This window comes from Piliocolobus tephrosceles, chromosome 15 (genome assembly GCF_002776525.5).
Source record: "Piliocolobus tephrosceles isolate RC106 chromosome 15, ASM277652v3, whole genome shotgun sequence".
Lineage (NCBI taxonomy): Eukaryota > Metazoa > Chordata > Mammalia > Primates > Cercopithecidae > Piliocolobus > Piliocolobus tephrosceles.
This window is the reverse complement of record NC_045448.1, coordinates 36,905,988-36,925,857: the sequence shown is the minus strand read 5'-3', so window position 1 is coordinate 36,925,857 and position 19,870 is coordinate 36,905,988. Positions and strand designations below refer to the sequence as shown.

General features: G+C 38.3%; 1 protein-coding gene across 5 annotated transcripts in view; it reads left to right on the top strand.

The window, feature by feature from the left end:
• The window catches only part of STRN (striatin), a 131,045-nt gene that overhangs the window by 64,139 nt on the left and 47,036 nt on the right, over positions 1-19,870 (top strand). For all 5 annotated transcript variants that reach the window (XR_002732433.3, XM_023216354.3, XM_023216353.3 and 2 more), the window contains exons 6-8: positions 1,930-2,065; positions 6,927-7,062; positions 18,922-19,032. Coding sequence is in view for 4 of the 5 variants with exons in the window: in XM_023216354.3 (XP_023072122.2) it covers positions 1,930-2,065; positions 6,927-7,062; positions 18,922-19,032 (383 nt within the window). In the remaining variant the exon portion in view is untranslated. The remainder of the gene's footprint in view (positions 1-1,929; positions 2,066-6,926; positions 7,063-18,921; positions 19,033-19,870) is intronic.

The following is a 19,870-nucleotide window of genomic DNA, read 5'->3' as shown; positions in this document are numbered from 1 at the left end:
TTCCTATTATTTGGAATATAAATTAAAATTATGGGATTAGGTAAAGGTTCATTGTAGGATTTTTATAAACAAAGTTTCTTCAAGCCTTAAAATGTATTCATTAATAATTAAGAATACATTTCCAACTTTGTAGGCTGCATTAAAAAATACATTAACTTATATTTGTAAATGTAAGGCATGGTATTTCTCTGTATAGACATAGACTATGTGGACATTATCTTTAGTTCTGTTTTTACATTATGGGTTTAATATAAGTCATCAAGTTAACTTAGATAGTATAATTTTTTATTTTATTTTGTTTATTTATTTATTTATTTTTTGAGACAGAGTCTCATTCTGTTGCCAGGCTGGAGTACAGTGGCGTGATCTCGGCTCACTGCAACCTCCCCCTCCTGGGTTCAAGCGATTCTCCTGCCTCAGCCTCCCGAGTAGCTGGGACTACAGGCACCAGCCACCACGCCCGGCTAATTTTTTGTATTTTTAGTAGAGACGGGGTTTCACCGTGTTGGCCAGGATGTTCTCAATCTCGACTTCGTGATCTGCGCACCTTGGCCTCCAGAAGTACTGGGATTACAGGCATGAGCCACTATGCCTGGCCGATAGTATAAATGTTTTTGAAAACTATAATGCATACTTTAATAACCTTCAGTAAAGACTTTCAGGGAAGACCACTCTTGTGCATTTTGGCCTTGACTTGTCTTTTAAGAATGACAAAGATACTGTTGCTAATCTGTCCGATTTCAGTAGGGATAAAGAGTTAGGGGAGGGTGATACCAAACACAAAGCTGTAAGCAGATTTGAAATTTAAAGTAGATCTCTTTTGAAAATTTTGTCCATAGTGGTATATATATATATATATATATATTTTTTTTTTTTTTTTTTTTTTTCCGGGAAAATCCTCTCTGTCTAAAAGATTACCTAATGAACTGGAAATAAATCTTTCTGTACTGGCCATTGGAATCTTTACTAAATTTATTTTGAGGGAACTAAATTCAAGTCATATATTTGAAAATTCAACCATTTTTAAGAGATTAATGGCTTGTTAATCAACAGAGTCAAGTCTAGTAGCAATGTTAATTTGACTAGTGTATTGCTGTTAGTAACTTTATGTACACATTTTCTCTTTTACTTTAGCTGTTAAGCAGAAATACAAGATTGCATCAGAGAAAAATGACTATTTGTTATTTTTTTAGTTGTGGAAACTTATGTAAGAGGTCAAAGGGAGAGTTGCAGAGAGGATAAGAGTAGAGAAAAAAGGAGGTAGAGATAATGAAAATATTAAATATATATATATATATATTAAGGTTGGTGTAAGGATCAAAATAATAATGAATCAGAAATGGGAGTTTTTTACATTAGATTACCACTAATCTAAATAGATATGAGTAGCTCACTCCTGTAATCCCAGCATTTTGGGAGGCTGACTGAGGCTGAGGCAGGCGGATCACTTGGACTCAGGAATTAGAGACCAGCTTGGACAACATAGTGGAACCCTGTCTCTACTGAAAATACAAAATTATAAGGGCATGGTGGCTCATGCCTGTAATCCCAGCTGCTCAGGAGGCTGAAAGTGGAAAATTGCGTGAACCCAGGAAGCTGAGATTGGAATGAGTTAAATCATACTACTGCACTCTAGCCTGGGCGACAGAGCCCAGAGACTTTGTCTCCAGGTAGGTAGGTAGGTAGGTAGGTAGGTAGGTAGGAAGGAAGGAAGGAAGGAAGCATGCATTACAAAGTACTTAAAGAGTATCCACTTCATGTATTGCTTTTTACATTTGTGGGAGTGTAATTGATAAGAATCAATGTAGATAATGTGATTTGGGATTTATAGTTACCATATAAACAGAAGTTAATGCAACATGTCATGGGTTAATTCTTTTGTCGAAGTTAAAAAGATTAACTAAGCAGTATGTACATGTTTTACACCAGAAAATCAGAGTTAACAGATTCTGCCTCCGTGCTGGATAATTTCAAATTCCTTGAAAGTGCAGCTGCAGATTTCAGTGATGAAGATGAAGATGATGACCTTGATGGAAGAGAGAAAAGCATCACTGATACTTCAACAGTGAGTTAGATAACTCATACGATATAAATATTTTTAGGGACTATAATACATACTGTATAATGCATAAAAGAATCCATGTTCTTTAATCTTCACCCCTAGCTTTTTCTTTTTCATGAATTCGGAGACATTTATGAGAGTTTGTAATATTGATTTCAAGTTAAGAATATTTTTAGTATAGTAGCTTTCTCTTGAAATTCCTCACTTTTTGACTTTTTGTTCATTCATTGAACAGGACAACTTTTCTGTGGGGCAGATGAATATAGTAAATATTGTGTGTTAAAACAATGCAGGGTTATTGGTTGTTATAAAAGAATAGAATTGACAGACACATCATGGTGCCTGATGGCGACTAGCATCAGCTCTAATATATGCAGTTTTTGTCTCTCTTGTCAGGATTGTTTTGGTAGACAAATTCTGTAGACTTTCAGAACTCTTCCATTAGATTTCTTCAAAATTGTTTAGGATTCTTCTGAAGTTTTGTTCAGATGTTTATAAGCTTATTGACTTTCCCACGGTAGTTTCTTGGAATGAGAGATGTCTCTAAGTAGCTACTTCTTTCTCTTCCCTTCTCTATTTTTGTCTCTTTTTCCCTCTTTCCCCTTTTCTTCTCTCTTCGCTTTTCTCCCCTTCTCCCTTCTCCCTCTTCTTCCTTCTTCCTCCTACTCCTTTTCCTTCTTTTTTAAGTAAGATATGAGGACATGTTTTGCTTTGTCTAGGAAAATGTTTGCATTTTTTCTTTCACGTTAATTTATGAATAGAGAGGAGGAAAGTAAAGTAATATAAAGCAGATTGGACCTCTAAATAAAGACTTGGGTTTAAGCTCCAGTTTTGCCACTATTTGTGTTTCTTAATGCTTCAGGCTTAGTTTTTTTCATTTGTAAAATGAGGATCGTTATAAATAGCCATTTTAACCATGGAGGATTTTGTGAGGAACAAAGAGACAATATGTGCGAAAATGATCTGTTTAACTATAAAGTGCTTTCTAAGTGTAACCTCTCGGTGTTTTATGCCTTCTGTTTCTTGGGCGCCATCAGAGACTCAAATTATTACTGCCAGATTATTGTTTTCCCTCACCACTATTCGGTAGTACTCTACTGATAAAGCCCTGCCATGGAAATTATTTGAACTTCAAGTAGTAACTTCCAATTTTTCTTATCCAAACAAGCAGTAGTAGCATATGTCTCAATTTACCATAGTACAAGGAAAAACCTAAATTTCTGTGACACTTTTTCTGTGTCCTGATCATCTGGAAATTATGTAGCCCCTTGTGATTTCTATGGGATGCTGGCATTGAGATATTATTTCCATCAAAATACTTTATTCATAGCTCAGTATTAAATAATGCCTTGAATCATGATGCTATATGTTTCTGTTAGTAATATCAATTTAAATATTTAAAACATTCATAAACTAATTATTAAAACTATTACATATGATCTTACTAGAAATTCCTAAACCATAGACTGTTATCTTTTTAAGTAAGCAACATAATAAATATACTGTCTTTTAATTAGTGCAGATCATAGTAGTTCTGTGCTGGGTGCAGTGGCTTGTGCCTGTAATCCCAGCTACTCAGGAGGCTGAAGTGGGAGGATCAGTTGAGGCCAGACAACATAAGCCTAAGCAACATAGCAAGACCCCATATCTAAAAAAAAATATTTTTTTAATTAGCCATGTGTGATGGCACACACCTGTATTTCCAACTACACAGGAGGCTGAGGAAGGAGGATCGCTTGAGCCCAGGAATTTGATGTTGCAGTGAACCATGATCATACCACTGCACTAAAAAATTTTTTTAGTTTTGGCTGGGCGCGGGGGCTCACGCCTGTAATCCCAGCACTTTGGGAGACCGAGACGGGCGGATCACAAGGTCAGGAGTTCAAGACCATCCTGGCCAACATGATGAAGCCCATCTCTACTAAAAATACAAAAAGTTAGTGGGGCATGGTGACATACACCTATAATCCCAGCTACTCAGGAGCCTGAGGCAGGAGAATCACGGAGGCAGAGGTTGCAGTGAGCCGAAATTGTGCCACTGCACTCCAGCCTGGGTGAAAAGAGCAAAGTTCCGTCTCAAAAAAAAGAATGAATGCACGAAAGAAAGAAATGTAAAAGAAGGTGAAGAGGCAGATAATGAAGAAAAAGAAGAAGATGCAGAGGTGGAAAATAATCCCACATGTAACCTGAAGAACAAACTACAAAGATGGCAAAGAGAAAGAAGAGGATATGAGGCTCTTCTTTCTCATATGAGGCCGACCCTTGTCGGCCTCCCAAAGTGCAGGGATTACAGGTGTGAGTCACTGCACTTGGCCCTTATTTTTCTTTGCTGTCATTATTGTTAGCATTCTCATCATCACCAGTTAAGTGTAATAACAACCTTGAGATTATACATGCATGTAAAAAGTGATGAATTTCAAACTGTGTGAAGGCTAACTTCTGCAGCAACATTTAGTCTCCACATTCAGGAACTTTAGGAGGAAAAAGAATGGAACTAAGAGCTGTTAACTCTTTTTTTTAGCCACAGTATAAAGAATCCCATGTCCCTTTGTGTCATGGCCCTCCTAATGGTTTTTGAAGTGACAGTTTATTCATTTTTCTAATCTGCTTAGGCATCCTATGCAACCCATAACGTCTTTGGTTTTCTCTTAATTTCTTAAATTGGTTTATAAGCTGATTGAAGGTAGAAGTGGAGTGGAACCTTCTATGTCAGGAAGAAAAGTAATATATGCTTATTATTACAAACTGTACCGCTTCCTATTCTAATCCTGTTCTCCAGTGGTAAACACAATTCATTTTTCTTCTATACCTAAACATTAAAAGCAGAGGACTTTTGGTTTATTTATTTAAAGTAGGGTACTTAGTAAATAGTAATCTGCAATGACAGTAATAAATATGTCATTTATCTTTATTCTTCGTAAGGTTATACTGAGGCGATGAGACTAGTAACAGGTTTTCTTCCCCAAGAGTTGCTTTTGTTACTTAATACCATATTTAATGTTGAAAATACATTCAGACTTGCAATTTGAAGTTCCACATACTTCTTATGGATTTTCCCTGGTCTTTCTGTCAGGCAGTGAGAACAAGGACTCTGTCTGTAAGATGTTGGTGATGGTCCCTCTGAATTACAGCTGGCAACTCATCAGAGTCTAGAAGAGGGAGACATTAAGCCTCTAGGGTAAAAGAAGATAGATTAGGCAATATATTTATATGTAGAACTCTGAGAATTGGGGTGTCCTGTTGGCATAACTCTTCAGATACACCTTTCTTTTTCTTTTTCTTTTTTTGTGATGGAGTCTTACACTGTCACCAGGCTGGAGCGCAGTGGTGCAGTCTCGGCTCACTGCAAGCTCCGCCTCTTGGGTTCACGCCATTCTCCTGCCTCAGCCTCCCAAGTAGCTGGGACTGCAGGCGCCCGCCACCGCGCCCGGCTAATTTTTTTCTTTTGTATTTTTAGTAGAGACGGAGTTTTCACTGTGTTAGCCAGGATGATCTCGACTTCCTGACCTTGTGATCCACCTGTCTCGGCCTCCCAAAGTGCTGGTATTATAGGCATGAACCACCGTGCTCAGCCCAGATACACCTTTCTACCTTAGACTGGCTACCTAGGGAAAATTAGAACAGAATATTAGAATATGGTTTGTATTTATAAAAGAATACACATTCAGCATGGGTTTTCTGTCCCAGTCTGCCACACTGATCTTGCTTTTTTTGTTTGTCTAATAGATTTGCTAGATGTTAAGAGTGGGAGGTGCTGTAAGCATAGAAGTATTTCTTGATTTTAGGAAAATATCCCAAATAGTTAAACAAATTATTCTAGCGTCATTAAATACTCCTTTGATTTCTTCTATCCAGTTTTTATATGTACCAGGACAGTTAAGGCCAGATAGGTTTTATCTATGATGCCACCTTTGTTCTGTTGGTAGTGGTTTCTTGGAGTGCTGTGCTGAGAAGGATTTCTGAGGCTGTATCTTGTCTTTGATGACGAATGCTGTGATTGATGAATGATACCAATTATCAGCATGGAAACAGGGCCATACAAGTTACGTGTTTGTCATGTCTTGGGGTCTACTTCTGAACTCTCTAGTCTATCCTGTTGGTTTGTCTGTAAAACTTTTATATTTTTAAGCCACTCATAATAGTCCAGTGATAACATTTGATCATATCATGCTATTTCTGTTTCGCATGAAGTGAAGAAGCTGAAGTCGAGAGAAACTGAGATATTGAAATTTTATTCAAAGAAAATGCAAACCTAGCATCCTAATTTATTTATGCCCATGTTGGTAAAGGTGATTGAGAAGGAGATAATTCATAAAGAGCGTAGGCGTGTAGATCAAAAATTGTCTTTGCATATATTAAGCTTAAGTTTTAGCCCTTCAACTGGATTTATGATTCCAGAGTTATTTCTAAATATAGAAAAATGAAACATAGCAGCCTTTACCAATTTGGTATTAAATCTAAGTTAGATGCACTCTGAAAAATCAACATTTTAGGGAAAAAATTAAATACACGGAGAGCCACTAGAGAAAACTGATGCAAGGTTGGGACAGTAGAAATAATTATGGGAACCTAACAAAGTACCTTGTAAATCAACTAGCTGCTGTTTCAATACATGTCTTATATTTCAGTATGTGGTTCCATTGGTTTACTTAAAACAAGCCGTAATACCGTTGAACAAAGTCTAAATTACTGCTTTAAAATTTATAATGTACATCTTTTTTAAAACTATGTGATTTTCACTGAGTTAGATCGTACAGTTATTTAACACAACAAAGGTACACTTTCTGAAGAAAATAATTGAATTTTCTTATTCAGTGGTGAAGGGAAACTATCTCTTATTTAATTTAGCATGTTTTTTCATCAGATTGTTAGGAAAAAAGCATTGTCTGACAGCAGTGAAGATCGAGATACAAAAGAAGCTCTAAAGGAGTTTGACTTCTTGGTTACATCAGAGGAAGGAGACAATGAATCTAGAAGTGCAGGCGATGGAACAGACTGGGGTAAGGAAGCATACTGGATCCAACCAGAGATGTTAAGTAAATAAAAGAAATTTATATTTTACCAGGAGGGCAACATCTTAACTATAATGTTGAAATATTGAACATTCTGTGAACTTGTTACTACTAGCACCCTTTATCCAGGGTGTTTGTGTGTGTATGTTTAAAGAACATTGTATAACTACCTCATTTAAAAAGAAAAAAAAACAACAACAATACAGTATAAAAATAATTTGAATTACTAAATAGAATATTCTGTTTTCTGTTTAGACAGTAGAACTTGCAAATCTAGATTTTTGTGGAAATTGATTATGAGACTTTAGAGGATTTTTGGAGATCTCATTTCTGACATCTTACATGCAAAAAGAAGTATAAGTTGAAAAATTGTAGTCAGTCAGTCATTGCAGTTTAAGATTTGACAGTTTGTACAAGGCATAGAATTTTTATTCTCAAAATGTTCTAAAAAATCGAATATTTTAAACATCTAATAAGAGTTAAAACAAGTATTTTGGGGAAACTTCCACAGCATAGGTCATTCTAGTATGGAGACATTATCGCTATCAAGTTATTTAACAGAACAAAGGTACACTTTTTTTTTTGAGGTGGAGTCTAGCTCTGTTACCCAGGCTAAAGTACAGTGGGGCGATCTCGGCTCACTGCAGCCTCCGCCTCCCAGGTTCAATCTGTTCTTCTACCTCAGCATCCCAGGTAGTTGGGATTACGGGTGCCCACGACCGTGCCCAGCTAATTTTTGTATTTTTAGTAGAGACAGGGTTTTGTTATGTTGGCCAGGCTGGTCTTGAACTCCTGACCTCGGGTGATTCGCCTGCCTCGACCTCCCAGAGTGCTAGGTTTGCAGGCATGAGCCACTGTGCCTGGCCCAATGGCACACTTTCTGAAGAAAGTAATTGAATCGACTTAAGGTAGGATTGTGATAAATCCTTCAAAACAGAAGTGATTAATTTCATCAGATGTATGTATATTTGTGTGTGAGAGAGAGAGACAGAGACAGATTGAAAATGAAAGAAATTTTCTCTTGAGATTGAAGAATTTCATTATTTAATTAGTTTACACTCTGTGTACTTATTTTCCTTGGAGCTTTTCTTTTTTTTGGGATAAAGTGTCACTCTGATACCCAGACTGGAGCGTAGTGGCTTGAAAACAACAAACTACAGCTTCAACCTCCTGGGCTCAAGTGATCACAGGCGTGCACCATTACGCCTGGCAACTGTTTTTGGTTTTTAGTAGAGACAAGGTCTTGCCATGTCACCCAGGCTGGTCTCAAAATGGGTTTAAGTGATCCTCCTACCTTGGTCTCCCAAAATGCTGGAATTATAGATGTGAGCCACCACTCTCAGCCTCGTTGGAGCTTTTCTTTGGGGCCAACTTAACTATGTTGAACTTTAAACTTTGAATGTTTTATTCTTTAAAAAAATTGATAAAGTTGGCTGGGTGGCTCAGACCTGTGATCCCAGGACTTTGGGAGGCCGAGGTGGGAGGATTGCTTGAGTCAAGACGTTCGAGACCAGGCTGGGCAACATGGCAAAACCCTATCTCTACAAAAAAATACAAAAATTAACTGGGCATGGTGGCGTGTGCCTGTAGTCCCAGCTGCTTGGGATGCCAAGGTGCGAGGATCATTTGAGCCTGGGGAGGTTGAAGTGAGCCGTGATCAAACCACGCCAGCCTGAGTGACGGAGTAAGACCCTGTCTCATAAAAAAAGGATAAAGTTATTTTCACACTTGTAATTTTTGTCTGCTACACCGTATAGTTCTGCTGATTACCTAATATAACTTCCTACTTTCAAGATTTTCTTTCAACCCTAAAGCGAAATTTTAAGGATATTTCATCTTCGATTTTGAAGTTATATTTTTATTATGTGTCGTATACATTTCACTTAAAACAAGAGCACACATTTTTCTTATGAAGGGTTTAGGAAACTAGTTTTCAAAAAAACTAAATATATTGGGAAAAAGTAAGTGACAAAACCTTTCTTTCTGTTTGGCTATTCTGGCACATTAACTGTTGGTCTCCTGCTCTTTAATTGACAAATCTACAAATTAGATTACATTAAGACCTGTTAAGGGAGGACTAGGAAATTTTTTGCTTCTTTGAGGAAAAGGAATGGATAATTGGTTTCTCTGTTTTTATTTATTTATTTCTTTTAGAGATGGAGTTCTGCTTTTGTTGCCTAGGCTGGAGTACAATGGCACTATCTCGGCTCACTGCAACCTCTGCCTCCCGGTGTGGCTTCAGCCTCCCTAGTAGCTGGGATTACGGGCACCTGCCACCATGCCTGGCAAATTTTTGTATTTTTAGTAGAGATGGGGTTTCGCCATTTTGGCCAGGCTGGTCTCGAACTCCTGACCTCCGGTGATCCACCCACCTCAGCCTCCCAAAGTGCTGGGATTACAGGCGTGAGCCACAGCACCCAGCCGGTTTCTCTGTTTGTTTGTTTATCTATTTATTTTTGAGATGGAGTCTCGCTGTCTCCCAGGCTGGAGTGCAGTGGCACGGTCTCGGCTCACTGTAAACTCCACCTCCTGGGTTCACACCATTCTTCTGCCTCAACCTCCCCAGTAGCTGGGACTACAGGTGCCTGACACCATGCCCAGCTAATTTTTTGTATTTTTAGTAGAGACGGGGTTTCACTGTATTAGCCAGGATGGTCTCGATCTCCTGACCTCATGATCCACCTGCCTTGGCCTCCCAAAGTGCTGGGATTACAGGCGTGAGCCACTGCGCCCAGCCTGCTTTCTCTGTTTTTAAAGTGTGAAGCATATTTTGCATTTATAGGTAGGTAACTTCTATAGTATTCACATATCCACAAGGTAAATATGACTAACATAGTAATCTTTCACAGTTCATGACAGTTCATGACAGCAAGAATTTACTAAACCTTGTGAAAAACAATTAATTTGTATTTAACACATTTTGAAATTAAACATTATTTAGCATTCTTTAATGCTTGGCTGAAAAATTTTTCTTAAGTTTTTCTGCCACTGAGAAGTTAGAGTCCTTATACAGAGGAAATAGGATTACATGCTATAATTTGGTATTGTAATTTACTTTTTCAGGATTGTGCTTTGGCATAGGGGAAAGGTGAGAGGCAAACATACAGAAGGTTACCTTATTTCCATTTCCCTGTTTTCAAATAGTTTACAAGAGTCTTTGGTTTTGAATCTGCAAAAAGTTGTTTGCAATTTTCTGACACCTCACAATGAGATTTTAGAATGTATTGATTTGTTAAATGTCAAATTATATTTATTTCAATACAAATTAATGGCGTAGAGATGTGATTGTATAGAAGACTTAGCTAAGACATGCTAAAGTATTAATGAGAAAATAGTTGGATTTTTTTGTTTTTTTGAGACAGAGTCTTGCTCTGTTGCCCAGTTTGGAGTATAGTGGCGCAATCTCGGCTCGCTGCAAGCTCCATCTCCCCGATTCACACCATTCTCCTGTCTCAGCCTCCCGAGTAGCTGGTACTACAGGTGTGCACCACCAAGCCCAGCTAATTTTTGTACTTTTAGTAGAGACTGGGCTTCGCCTCCTTGGCCAGGATGATCTTGAACTCCTGAACTCGGGTGATCTGCCTGCCTCAGCCTCCCAAAGTACTGGGATTACAGGCGTGAGCCACTGTGCCCGGCCGAGAGTTGGAATTTTGACATTAAAGTTTTCCAACTTATGTTAAATTTAAATAAGGCTGGGCGCAATGGCTCATACTTGTAATCTCAGCGACTCCAGAGTCTGAAGCGGGAGGATAACTTGAACCCAGGAGTTCCAGATGAGCCTGGGAGATATAGTGAGACCCCATCTCTGAATGAATGAATGAATGAATGAATGAATGAATGACGTATTTTTGCCCATATTTGAGAATTTTAACTAAAACGGAAAATTACACTAAATGATACTATTGATGAATATTGCTTTTATTTATTTACTTATTTATTAATAAAAAAATAGAGATGGGTTTCACTATATTGCCAGGCTAGTCTCTAACTCCTGGGCTCAAGTGATCTTCCTACCTCAGCCTCCCAAAGTGCTAGAATTACAGGTTGAGCCACTGTGCCCAGCCAAATGTTTTCTGGTTGATCGGTTGGTTGGTTTGTTTTGAGACAGAGTCTCACACTGTTGCCTTGCTGGAGTGCAGTGGTGCGATCTCAGCTCACTGCAACCTCCGCTTCCAGGGTTCAAGCAATTCTCCTACCTCAGCCTCCCAAGCATCTGGGATTACAGGTGCCCGCCACCACCCCCAGCTAATTTTTTGTAATTTTATTAGAGACGGGATTTCACTGTGTTTGCCAGGCTGGTCCCAGACTCCTGACCTTGTGATCTGCAAATATTCAAATACTCTTAAGTTTATATTTAGATTTTCATGAAGATATTTAGGATAAGATTTATGGTTTGTGTTGCTTTTTACCCACTGAAATTTAAGAACATTTGCTAGATTGAAAAGACCTTAATGGCTTAATATTTGGGCAAGTATTTATTTGTTAGGAGAATGTAATGTATCGTTTTGATATTATTTTTTATTTATCTTTATATGAAAACTTCCACTAAGTTTTCTTAAAAGATGAACCCATGTTTTTTTATTTGAAATAGATGTTCCTTTAAGTTAATATTTCATCCATAAAGATAAAAGTAGCTCCAAACATGATATAAAATTGTTTTATAGAATTTATTATTTAGATGTAGATATACCACATTATGAACTTTTCATCTACTTTTATTTAAACAGCTATATTAAATAGATATTTTTTCTTTTCTTTTTTACTGTTCTTCACCATAGGATATTTATACATTTTTATGACCTTAAAAAAGTTGTTGGCCAGGTGCAGTGGCTCACGCCTGTAATCCCAGCACTTTGGGAGGCCAAGGCGGGCAGATCACGAGGTCAGGAGATCGAGACCATCCTGGCTAACACGGTTAAACCCGTTTCTACTAAAAATACAAAAAAATTAGCCGAGCGTTGTGGCACACGCCTGTAGTCCCAGCTACTCGGGAAGCTGAGGCAGGACCTCAGCTTGAACCTGGGAGGTGGAGGTTGCAGTGAGTGGAAGTTGCACACCACTGCACTCCAGCCTGGGCGCGAGAACGAGACTCTGTCTCAAAAAAAAAAGTTGTTTAATTTTTCCTGTAAAAATTTTGTGCATAGATCATTAAAAGTACTTTTAGTTTTTTTGCTATTCAAAGCAGTGCTATATTGAAATTATATTTTTAATTGTCTGTAGCATATGTAAAGAAATCTTACTTAGAGTTGTACATTGACTTTTTATACAGGCATTAAGGCTTATAGCCAGGACAGATATCCCACTGAGTTGCAGCAGCAGGGTCTGGCTATGTTTATGCTTTATTACTGGCACCTGACATTTTTCATTGTTTTTCTTTCTAAGCTCAGCAGTGTGTTTACTTTTTTTTTTTTTTTTTTTCTCTGATACCAAGTCTCACTCTGTCACCCAGGCTGGAGTGCAGTGGCATGATCCCAACTCACTGCAACCTCCTGGGTTCAAGCAATTCTCATGCCTCAGCCTCCTGAGTAGCTGGGACTACAGGTGTGCGCCACCACGCCCGGCTAATTTTTGTATTTTTAGTAGAAGCAGGTTTCACCGTGTTGGCCAGGCTGGTCTTGAAATTCCTGACATCAGGTGATCTGCCCGCCTCAGCCTTCCAAGGTGCTGGAATTACAAGCATGAGCCACTGCTCCCAGCCTTGTATTTACTTTTTTAAAGTTAAGTTTTATATTATGTTCTTCCCAGAAGAGGATAGGGATCTGTTGGTTTGGGTCCAACCTTTCATGATGTTTGAACTTGAATTCTCCGTATGAATTTTAAAATCATTTCTTCATGTTGCATGAATAACTGAAGATTTGATTTCAGTTTCCCATATATGTACATAATTTGCAGCCGATTGTTATCTTTTCAATATTGAGTGGTCTCCTCAATAAAAAAGATTTAAGTCCCAAATTATACAGATTACCCTGTTTATGAATAGTATTTTTTTTGGTTGTTTGTTTGTTTTTTTCTTTTTCAACTTTTATTTTAGTTTTGGGAGTACATTTGCAGGTTTGTTACTTGGTTGTATTGTGTGATGATGCAGTTTAGGATATGAATGATATCGTCACCCATGTACTGAGCATAGTACTCTTACTTACCAGTTGGTTTTTCAGCCTTTACTACCCTTCCTGCCTCCCGCGTCTAGTAGTCCCCAGTGTCTTTGTTGCTGTCTTTATGTCCATAAGTACCTACTGTTCAGCTCCGAATTGTAAGTGAGTATTTGGTTTTCTGTTTCTATGTTAATTTACTTGGGATAAATACAGATTCTCATATACCTTTAAGAACTAGAACACAGGCTATAAGACTGGAACATAGGTATTACTTCTGTCCAACTGTTACTTAGTGTGTTTTGCTTAAAATGAAGAACTTCTTTTTTTTTACATTTTTAGTTATACACATTAGAAATACTAATTAAATCCCTGTTTTTTTGGTATGTTTCTTCTCTGAAGGAAAAATGAAAGAATTCTAAAGCCAAAATGAAAAAAAGTAAGATATCTTTTCCTTCTCTCATTCATTTAAAAATTTTGTTGAAATTTTTCCTCCTTCACAATTGCTTGGTTATTATATGTAGTGACTGATAAGAAAACTGTTAGGTAAGTTCAAGGAAAAGGTTTCCTAATGTTTTTAACAAACTAAAATAGATTTTTTTGTAACCTTTTTTTCCATCTGAGACATTATACAATAAAATTGATTTGTGCTTGCCTCAAGGAGATGTTCTTCCTCTGTAAATATTGAACAATCCCAGTAGCACAAGGTCTAGAAGAGATATTTTGTTATGTTGCTAATTTTTCTGCCTTGCATTCAGGGTAGACTTCAATCTCCCCCTCCTCCACCCCCTGCTTAGTTATCACAAACCATTATAATAAGGGCATTTGTTGAATCTCTTTTTTTTTTTTTTTTTTTTGACGGAGTTCTCACTCTGTCACCTAGGCTGGAGTGTAGTGGCACGATCTTGGCTCACTGCAATCTCCGCCTCCTGGGTTCAAGCAGTTCCCCTACCTCAGCCTCCGGAGTAGCTGGGATTACAGGTGCCTTCCACCACGCCTGAGTATTTTTTGTATTTTAGTGGAGACGGTGTTTCACCTTGTTGGTCAGGCTGGTCTCGAACTCCCGGGAATGATCCGCCCGCCTCGGCCTCCCAAAGCTGAGGGATTACAAGCATGAGCCACCAGGCCTGGCCCATTTGTTGAATCTTTTAATGACTCTTTTTGTTGAGGTGTTAAGTAAGTTACTTAAGTAAGGTTGTCTATCGCTGATGTGAAATTTGAAATCCGAAATGCTCTAAATTCTGAAACTTGTTGAGCACTGACATGATACTTAAAGAAAATATGCATTGGAGCATTTTGGATTTTGGATTTTTGGATTGGGGGGTGCTGAACCAGTATAATACAAATATTCCAAAATCCAAAATAATTTGAAATCCGAAATACTTCTAGTCCCAAGCATTTCGGGAAAGGGATAGTCACTTTTAGTGTATTATTTTGCTTTTATATTGGAGCTTCTTATGAGAGCAAGTAACTGATTGTATTTCTAAGTCCAGCTGACTTCTTCTTGCCCTTTGGATTCAGTTGAAAATTACTTTCTAGGATGATTGGTAGGTTCATTTGCCCCAGAATCATTAAAAAATAGTTTTCTGGGCCGGGCGCAGTGGCTCACGCCTGTAATCCCAGCGCTGTGGGAGGCCAAGGCGGGTGGATCACCTAAGGTCAGGAGTTCGAGACCAGCCTGGCCAACCTGGTGAAACACTGTCTCTGCTAAAAATACAAAAATTAGTTGGGCATTGTGGCGGGTGCCTGAAATCCCAGCTACTTGGGAGGCTAAGGCAAGAGAATCACTTGAACCTGGGAGGCAGAGGTTTCAATGAGCCGAGATTGCACCATTGCACTCCAGCCTGGGCAACAGAGCGAGACTCTGTCTCAAAAAAAAAAAAAAAAAGTTTTCTTGTGCATTGATAATATCGACAATAGTAACTTTATAACCATAACACACAATAAATTTTTTTTATGCCTTTACTTTTCCTTAAACCGTGTAAATTTTCCATTACCTTCAGGGACTCTGTCATGGTACCAATGGCACTTCTTTTCCTTTTTTTGTAGCAAATAATTGAAGAATTATCTAAGATACTTATTTAGTCATTGAAGAATACAGTGGCTATCTAGTGACTGGCTTTTCTTTCAAGAAAGCAGGTCTGGAAACCAAAGGGAAGTTAAAGTGAAACAGGCCTCTATTCTGTCTTATTCCCTGCTGAGCTTGTGTATCAAGTTACTCATATTTTAGGCAAGTCCACCAACATAGCTGCATCTGCCATGCCGCACTGAGGTCTTTCTGTGAGGTATCACACATCTGCATAGATATACTTGGTTGTTTTAATTGTGAATCATATCGCAAGGGTACCGGAGGTTGGTTTTTCCCAAGGACAGCTGCACTGTTCCTTGTATAACTTCCTTTACTTTAATGTATGAGTCATAGCTCAGTGTATTATATGATACATGTGTGTACATTTTACTTAGCCTACTATATGAGTCACATGTGTGACTGTTCTCACAACTGAGTTTTCTGGATAGTTCTGTTAGTGAGCATGAGTAAATGGAATCTTTCAGTTTACTGGAGATTTCTTTACCAGTCGTTTGACTTGTGTGTTTTAGAATTTTATAATTCAGATTCAAAGGGTTCACTTTTAACAAATTAACAAAGACTAGATTGCAAAACTTGTCTAATTGAGTGAACATTTAAACCATTTTAAGGGTTCACTCCATCTCTCTTCTACTGTACTCCCTCCCCGCTCCACCAAAAAAAAAAAGAGGAATATGCTTAGGTTCAGAATCTGGCTAGATTCTCGCAAGCAGAAAGATTTTACCGTACATCTTCCATGATTATTATTGTTTTTATGAGTCTAGTAAGATTATAAGGCTACATTTTAACTTCAAAAACCTGAAGACATTCTGGGGACCCAAAAGCCATCTAGTTCAATTTATTATTAAGACTTGATTGATGAAAATTAACATTTTTAATTGTTACGTCTTTCTGGGAAGATAAAGAATGTTTCTCCTATTGATAGATTATAGTTAAGTGTGTAAAAATGTTGTTTAAAGTGATTTTTAATAGTATTATATTCAGAGGCCCAGGAAACAGTTGTCTAAACTGGATTGAAACTCAAATTGTTAAAAACAGATTTCTGTTTATTATGATTCACTTTGGTTTACTCCGATCATTCATTCAACAAATACTGATCAAGTGCTTTCTATTTGCCAGGTTTTCTAGGTAAAGATCCTTATTCTTCTGGTGCTTACATTCAACTAAGAGGATATAGTATGTCAGAAGGTGATAAATGCTTTGGAAAGTAGAAAAAGTACAGAGTAAGGGAGATAGGGAGAGCTCAGGTCAGTGTAGGGTAGAGAGGGCAGTTTACAATTCAAAATAGAGTGGTTAGCTGGGTGCGGTGGCTCATGCCTGTAATCCCAGCACTTTGGGAGACTGAGGTGGGAAGACTGCTTGAGCCCAGGAGTTTGAGACCAGCCTGGGCAATGTAGCGAGACTTCATCTCTACAAAAATTTTTTTAAAAATTAGCTGGGCATGGTGGTACACACCTGTTGTCCCAGCTACTTGCAGGGCAGAGGTGGGAGGATTGCTTGAGCCCAGGAGGTCAAGTCTGCAGTGAGTTGAGATTGTGACAGTGCACCCCAGCTGGTTTGATAGAATGAGATCCTGCCTCCAAAATAAATAAATAAATATGTGTGTGTATATATATATATTTAAGTTAAAAACCTATAAAATATAGTGGCCATGGGAAGCCCCATTGAGAAGGTAACAACTGAGTAAAAGACATGATGAGGGAATTGGCCGTCTGGGGAAGAAGTGTTCAGGAAGAAGAAAGCCAGCACAAATGCCCTAAGATAGCAGCATCCCTGGCATGCCTGAGAAATTTAAGGGAGCCAGAGTAGCTACAGCAGAGTGATTCTAGGGAGAATGTAGTAAGAAATGACCAGATCATCTTGGGCCATGTAGACCAGTGGTGAGATGGGGAGCCATGGGAGGGATTTGAGCAAGAAGGGTGACATGATATTTTTTTCTAAACCATCACTGGCTGCTACGTTGAGAATAGACTACACAAGGAAACCAGTGTTGATAATAGACTTGGGGGAGGGGAAGCAATTATTGCAGTAATCCTAGCAAGAGATCATAGTGGTCAGAGAAGTATTAGATGTGCTGAGAAGCCAGATTCTGAAATTTGTGAAGGTAGAGAAAATAGTTTTTCCTGATATATTTAATGTGGTGTGGGAAAGAATGGGTATTGCTCTGAGCAAGTGCACATATAGAGTTGTCATCAAATAAGGTGGGGAACGCTTTGGATGGAACAGATTGGATGGGGAGAGAGGTTGGGTGTTTGGTTTTATATGTTTGCTTTGAGGTATCTGTTAGACTTCCTAATGGAAATGTAGAATGAGCAGTTGGAGATATCAGTCTTGGTTCAAGCTAGCATTCTGAGTTAACATTTACATAGCATTATATAGTATTTATGTTGTTTTATAGTAAATATAAATATATAACATTCTTTAAATTTTCTTCTCTTGAAATAGCGACAATTGATTATTGATTTTCTTTACTACTAGAAGCTGTTTCCTGTTTTAAGAATGTATAAACTTAACATCACTTAAATTGTAAATTTTAAATGAAGGGTGATTAATACGTTTTTAACAAATGCTATGTATTAAGCCTGTAAAATAAAAATTATCACTTTTTTTTTTTTGAGATGGAGTCTCGCTCTGTTGCCCAGGCTGGAGTGCAGTGGTGCAATCTTGGCTCACTGCAACTCCGCCTCCCGGGTTCACGCCATTCTCCTGCCTCAGCCTCCTGAGTAGCTGGGACTACAGGCGCCTGCCGCCTCACCCGGCCAATTTTTTGTGTTTTTAGTAGAGACGGGGTTTCACTGTGTTAGCCAGGATGGTCTCAATCTCCTGACCTCGTGATCCACCCACCTCGGCCTCCCAAAGTACTGGGATTACAGGTGTGAACCACCGCGCCCGGCAATTACCACTTATTGATGAACACATGGCAAAAATATCAGATTCTTTAAAAGATCATTAGAGTTTATTTTGTACAATCTCTAAATAATAATTTTCTCTCATCACATAAATTAATACAAAGTGTCTTTTTGTGTTAGTCCTAGTGGAATTCTGAAAACGAGAAGTTCTGTTTTTGTTTGTTTGTTTTTTGAGACAGAGTTTTGCTCTTGTTGCCTAGGCGGGAGTGCAGTGGCACAATCTCAGCTCATTGCAACCTCCGCCTCCTGGGTTCAGGAGAGTCTCCTGCCTCAGCCTCCCAAGTAGCTGGGATTACAGGCATGAGGTACCCATGCCCGGCTAATTTTGTATTTTTTTACTAGAAATGTTGTTTCACCATTTGGTCAGGCTGGTCTCGAACTCCTGACCTCATGTGATCCACCCGCATCGGCCTCCTAAAGTGCTGGAATTACAGGTGTGAGCCACTGCGCCTGGCCAAGAAGTTCTTGATTGTAAAGTGTTTGGGCTTAATTTACTAAAAATCACTAAAATCTTCCAGGTGTGTGTGTGTGTGTGTGTGTGTGTCTTTCAAGAGAAACTTATTATTCTAGGAAATCACACTGACCATTTATTCTTAGTGATTATATTTTTTTGTGTGACTTATATATATAATGAATAAACAGTGACTTTTTTTAAGTTAGTGATACTATAAAGAAAATGGTTGTTATGTCATTCAGACATATTGACTCAGAGTGTTCAATATTTTATTGAAAAAGACTGTTTCATTTGTTTCACTCTGTTTAGAAAAGGAAGACCAATGTCTCATGCCTGAAGCCTGGAATGTGGACCAGGGAGTAATTACCAAACTCAAGGAACAATACAAAAAGGAGAGAAAGGGGAAAAAGGGGGTGAAGAGTAAGTGGAAAACATTGTATCTGTAAATCATAAATCTTGCCTCTTTACATCCCCCAGTTTTTTTTTTCAATGTTTTCCTAAAACTACTTACTCTTTTTCATTTCTGCTCCTGACCTCTTTCCTTTTCACCTGCTCTCAGGGGTTGAAATTAAATGATTAGCTATTTAATTATGAACTTAAAACAACCCACATGTACTTATGGAATCATGTATACTGTATCCCAATAATAAATCCAGAGCCTCATTAGTATTGGGCTGTGTATTCAAACACAGTGATAATTTGGTTTTTAAAAGTACCTGTGCTTGTATTAACAGTGGTTTTTTTTTTTTAGTAACAATTTATAACTAATTTAGTGTGAACCTCTGGCAATCCACCAAAATTATTGCTTATAATTTTAGACATTGGTGACAGAAAGAAAGTTAATTTCTACCCCTGAATGTTCTATGTGTTCATAACATGCAGTTCATTTACTCATAGCACTATATGCTATACAGGGCACAGAGTCAAATATGTAACTTCTAAAAATATTTCTTTTCTATTTAAACATTTTTGACCGGTTTTATTTATAACATTATTACCAATTACCTTTTTTCCTTTTTTTTTTTTTTTTTGAGACGGAGTCTCGCTCTGCCGCCCAGGCTGGAGTGCAGTGGCCGGATCTCAGCTCACTGCAAGCTCCGCCTCCCGAGTTTACGCCATTCTCCTGCCTCAGCCTCCCGAGTAGCTGGGATTACAGGCGCCCGCCACCTTGCCCGGCTAGTTTTTTTTGTATTTTTTTTTAGTAGAGACGGGGTTTCACCGTGTTAGCCAGGATGGTCTCGATCTCCTGACCTCGTGA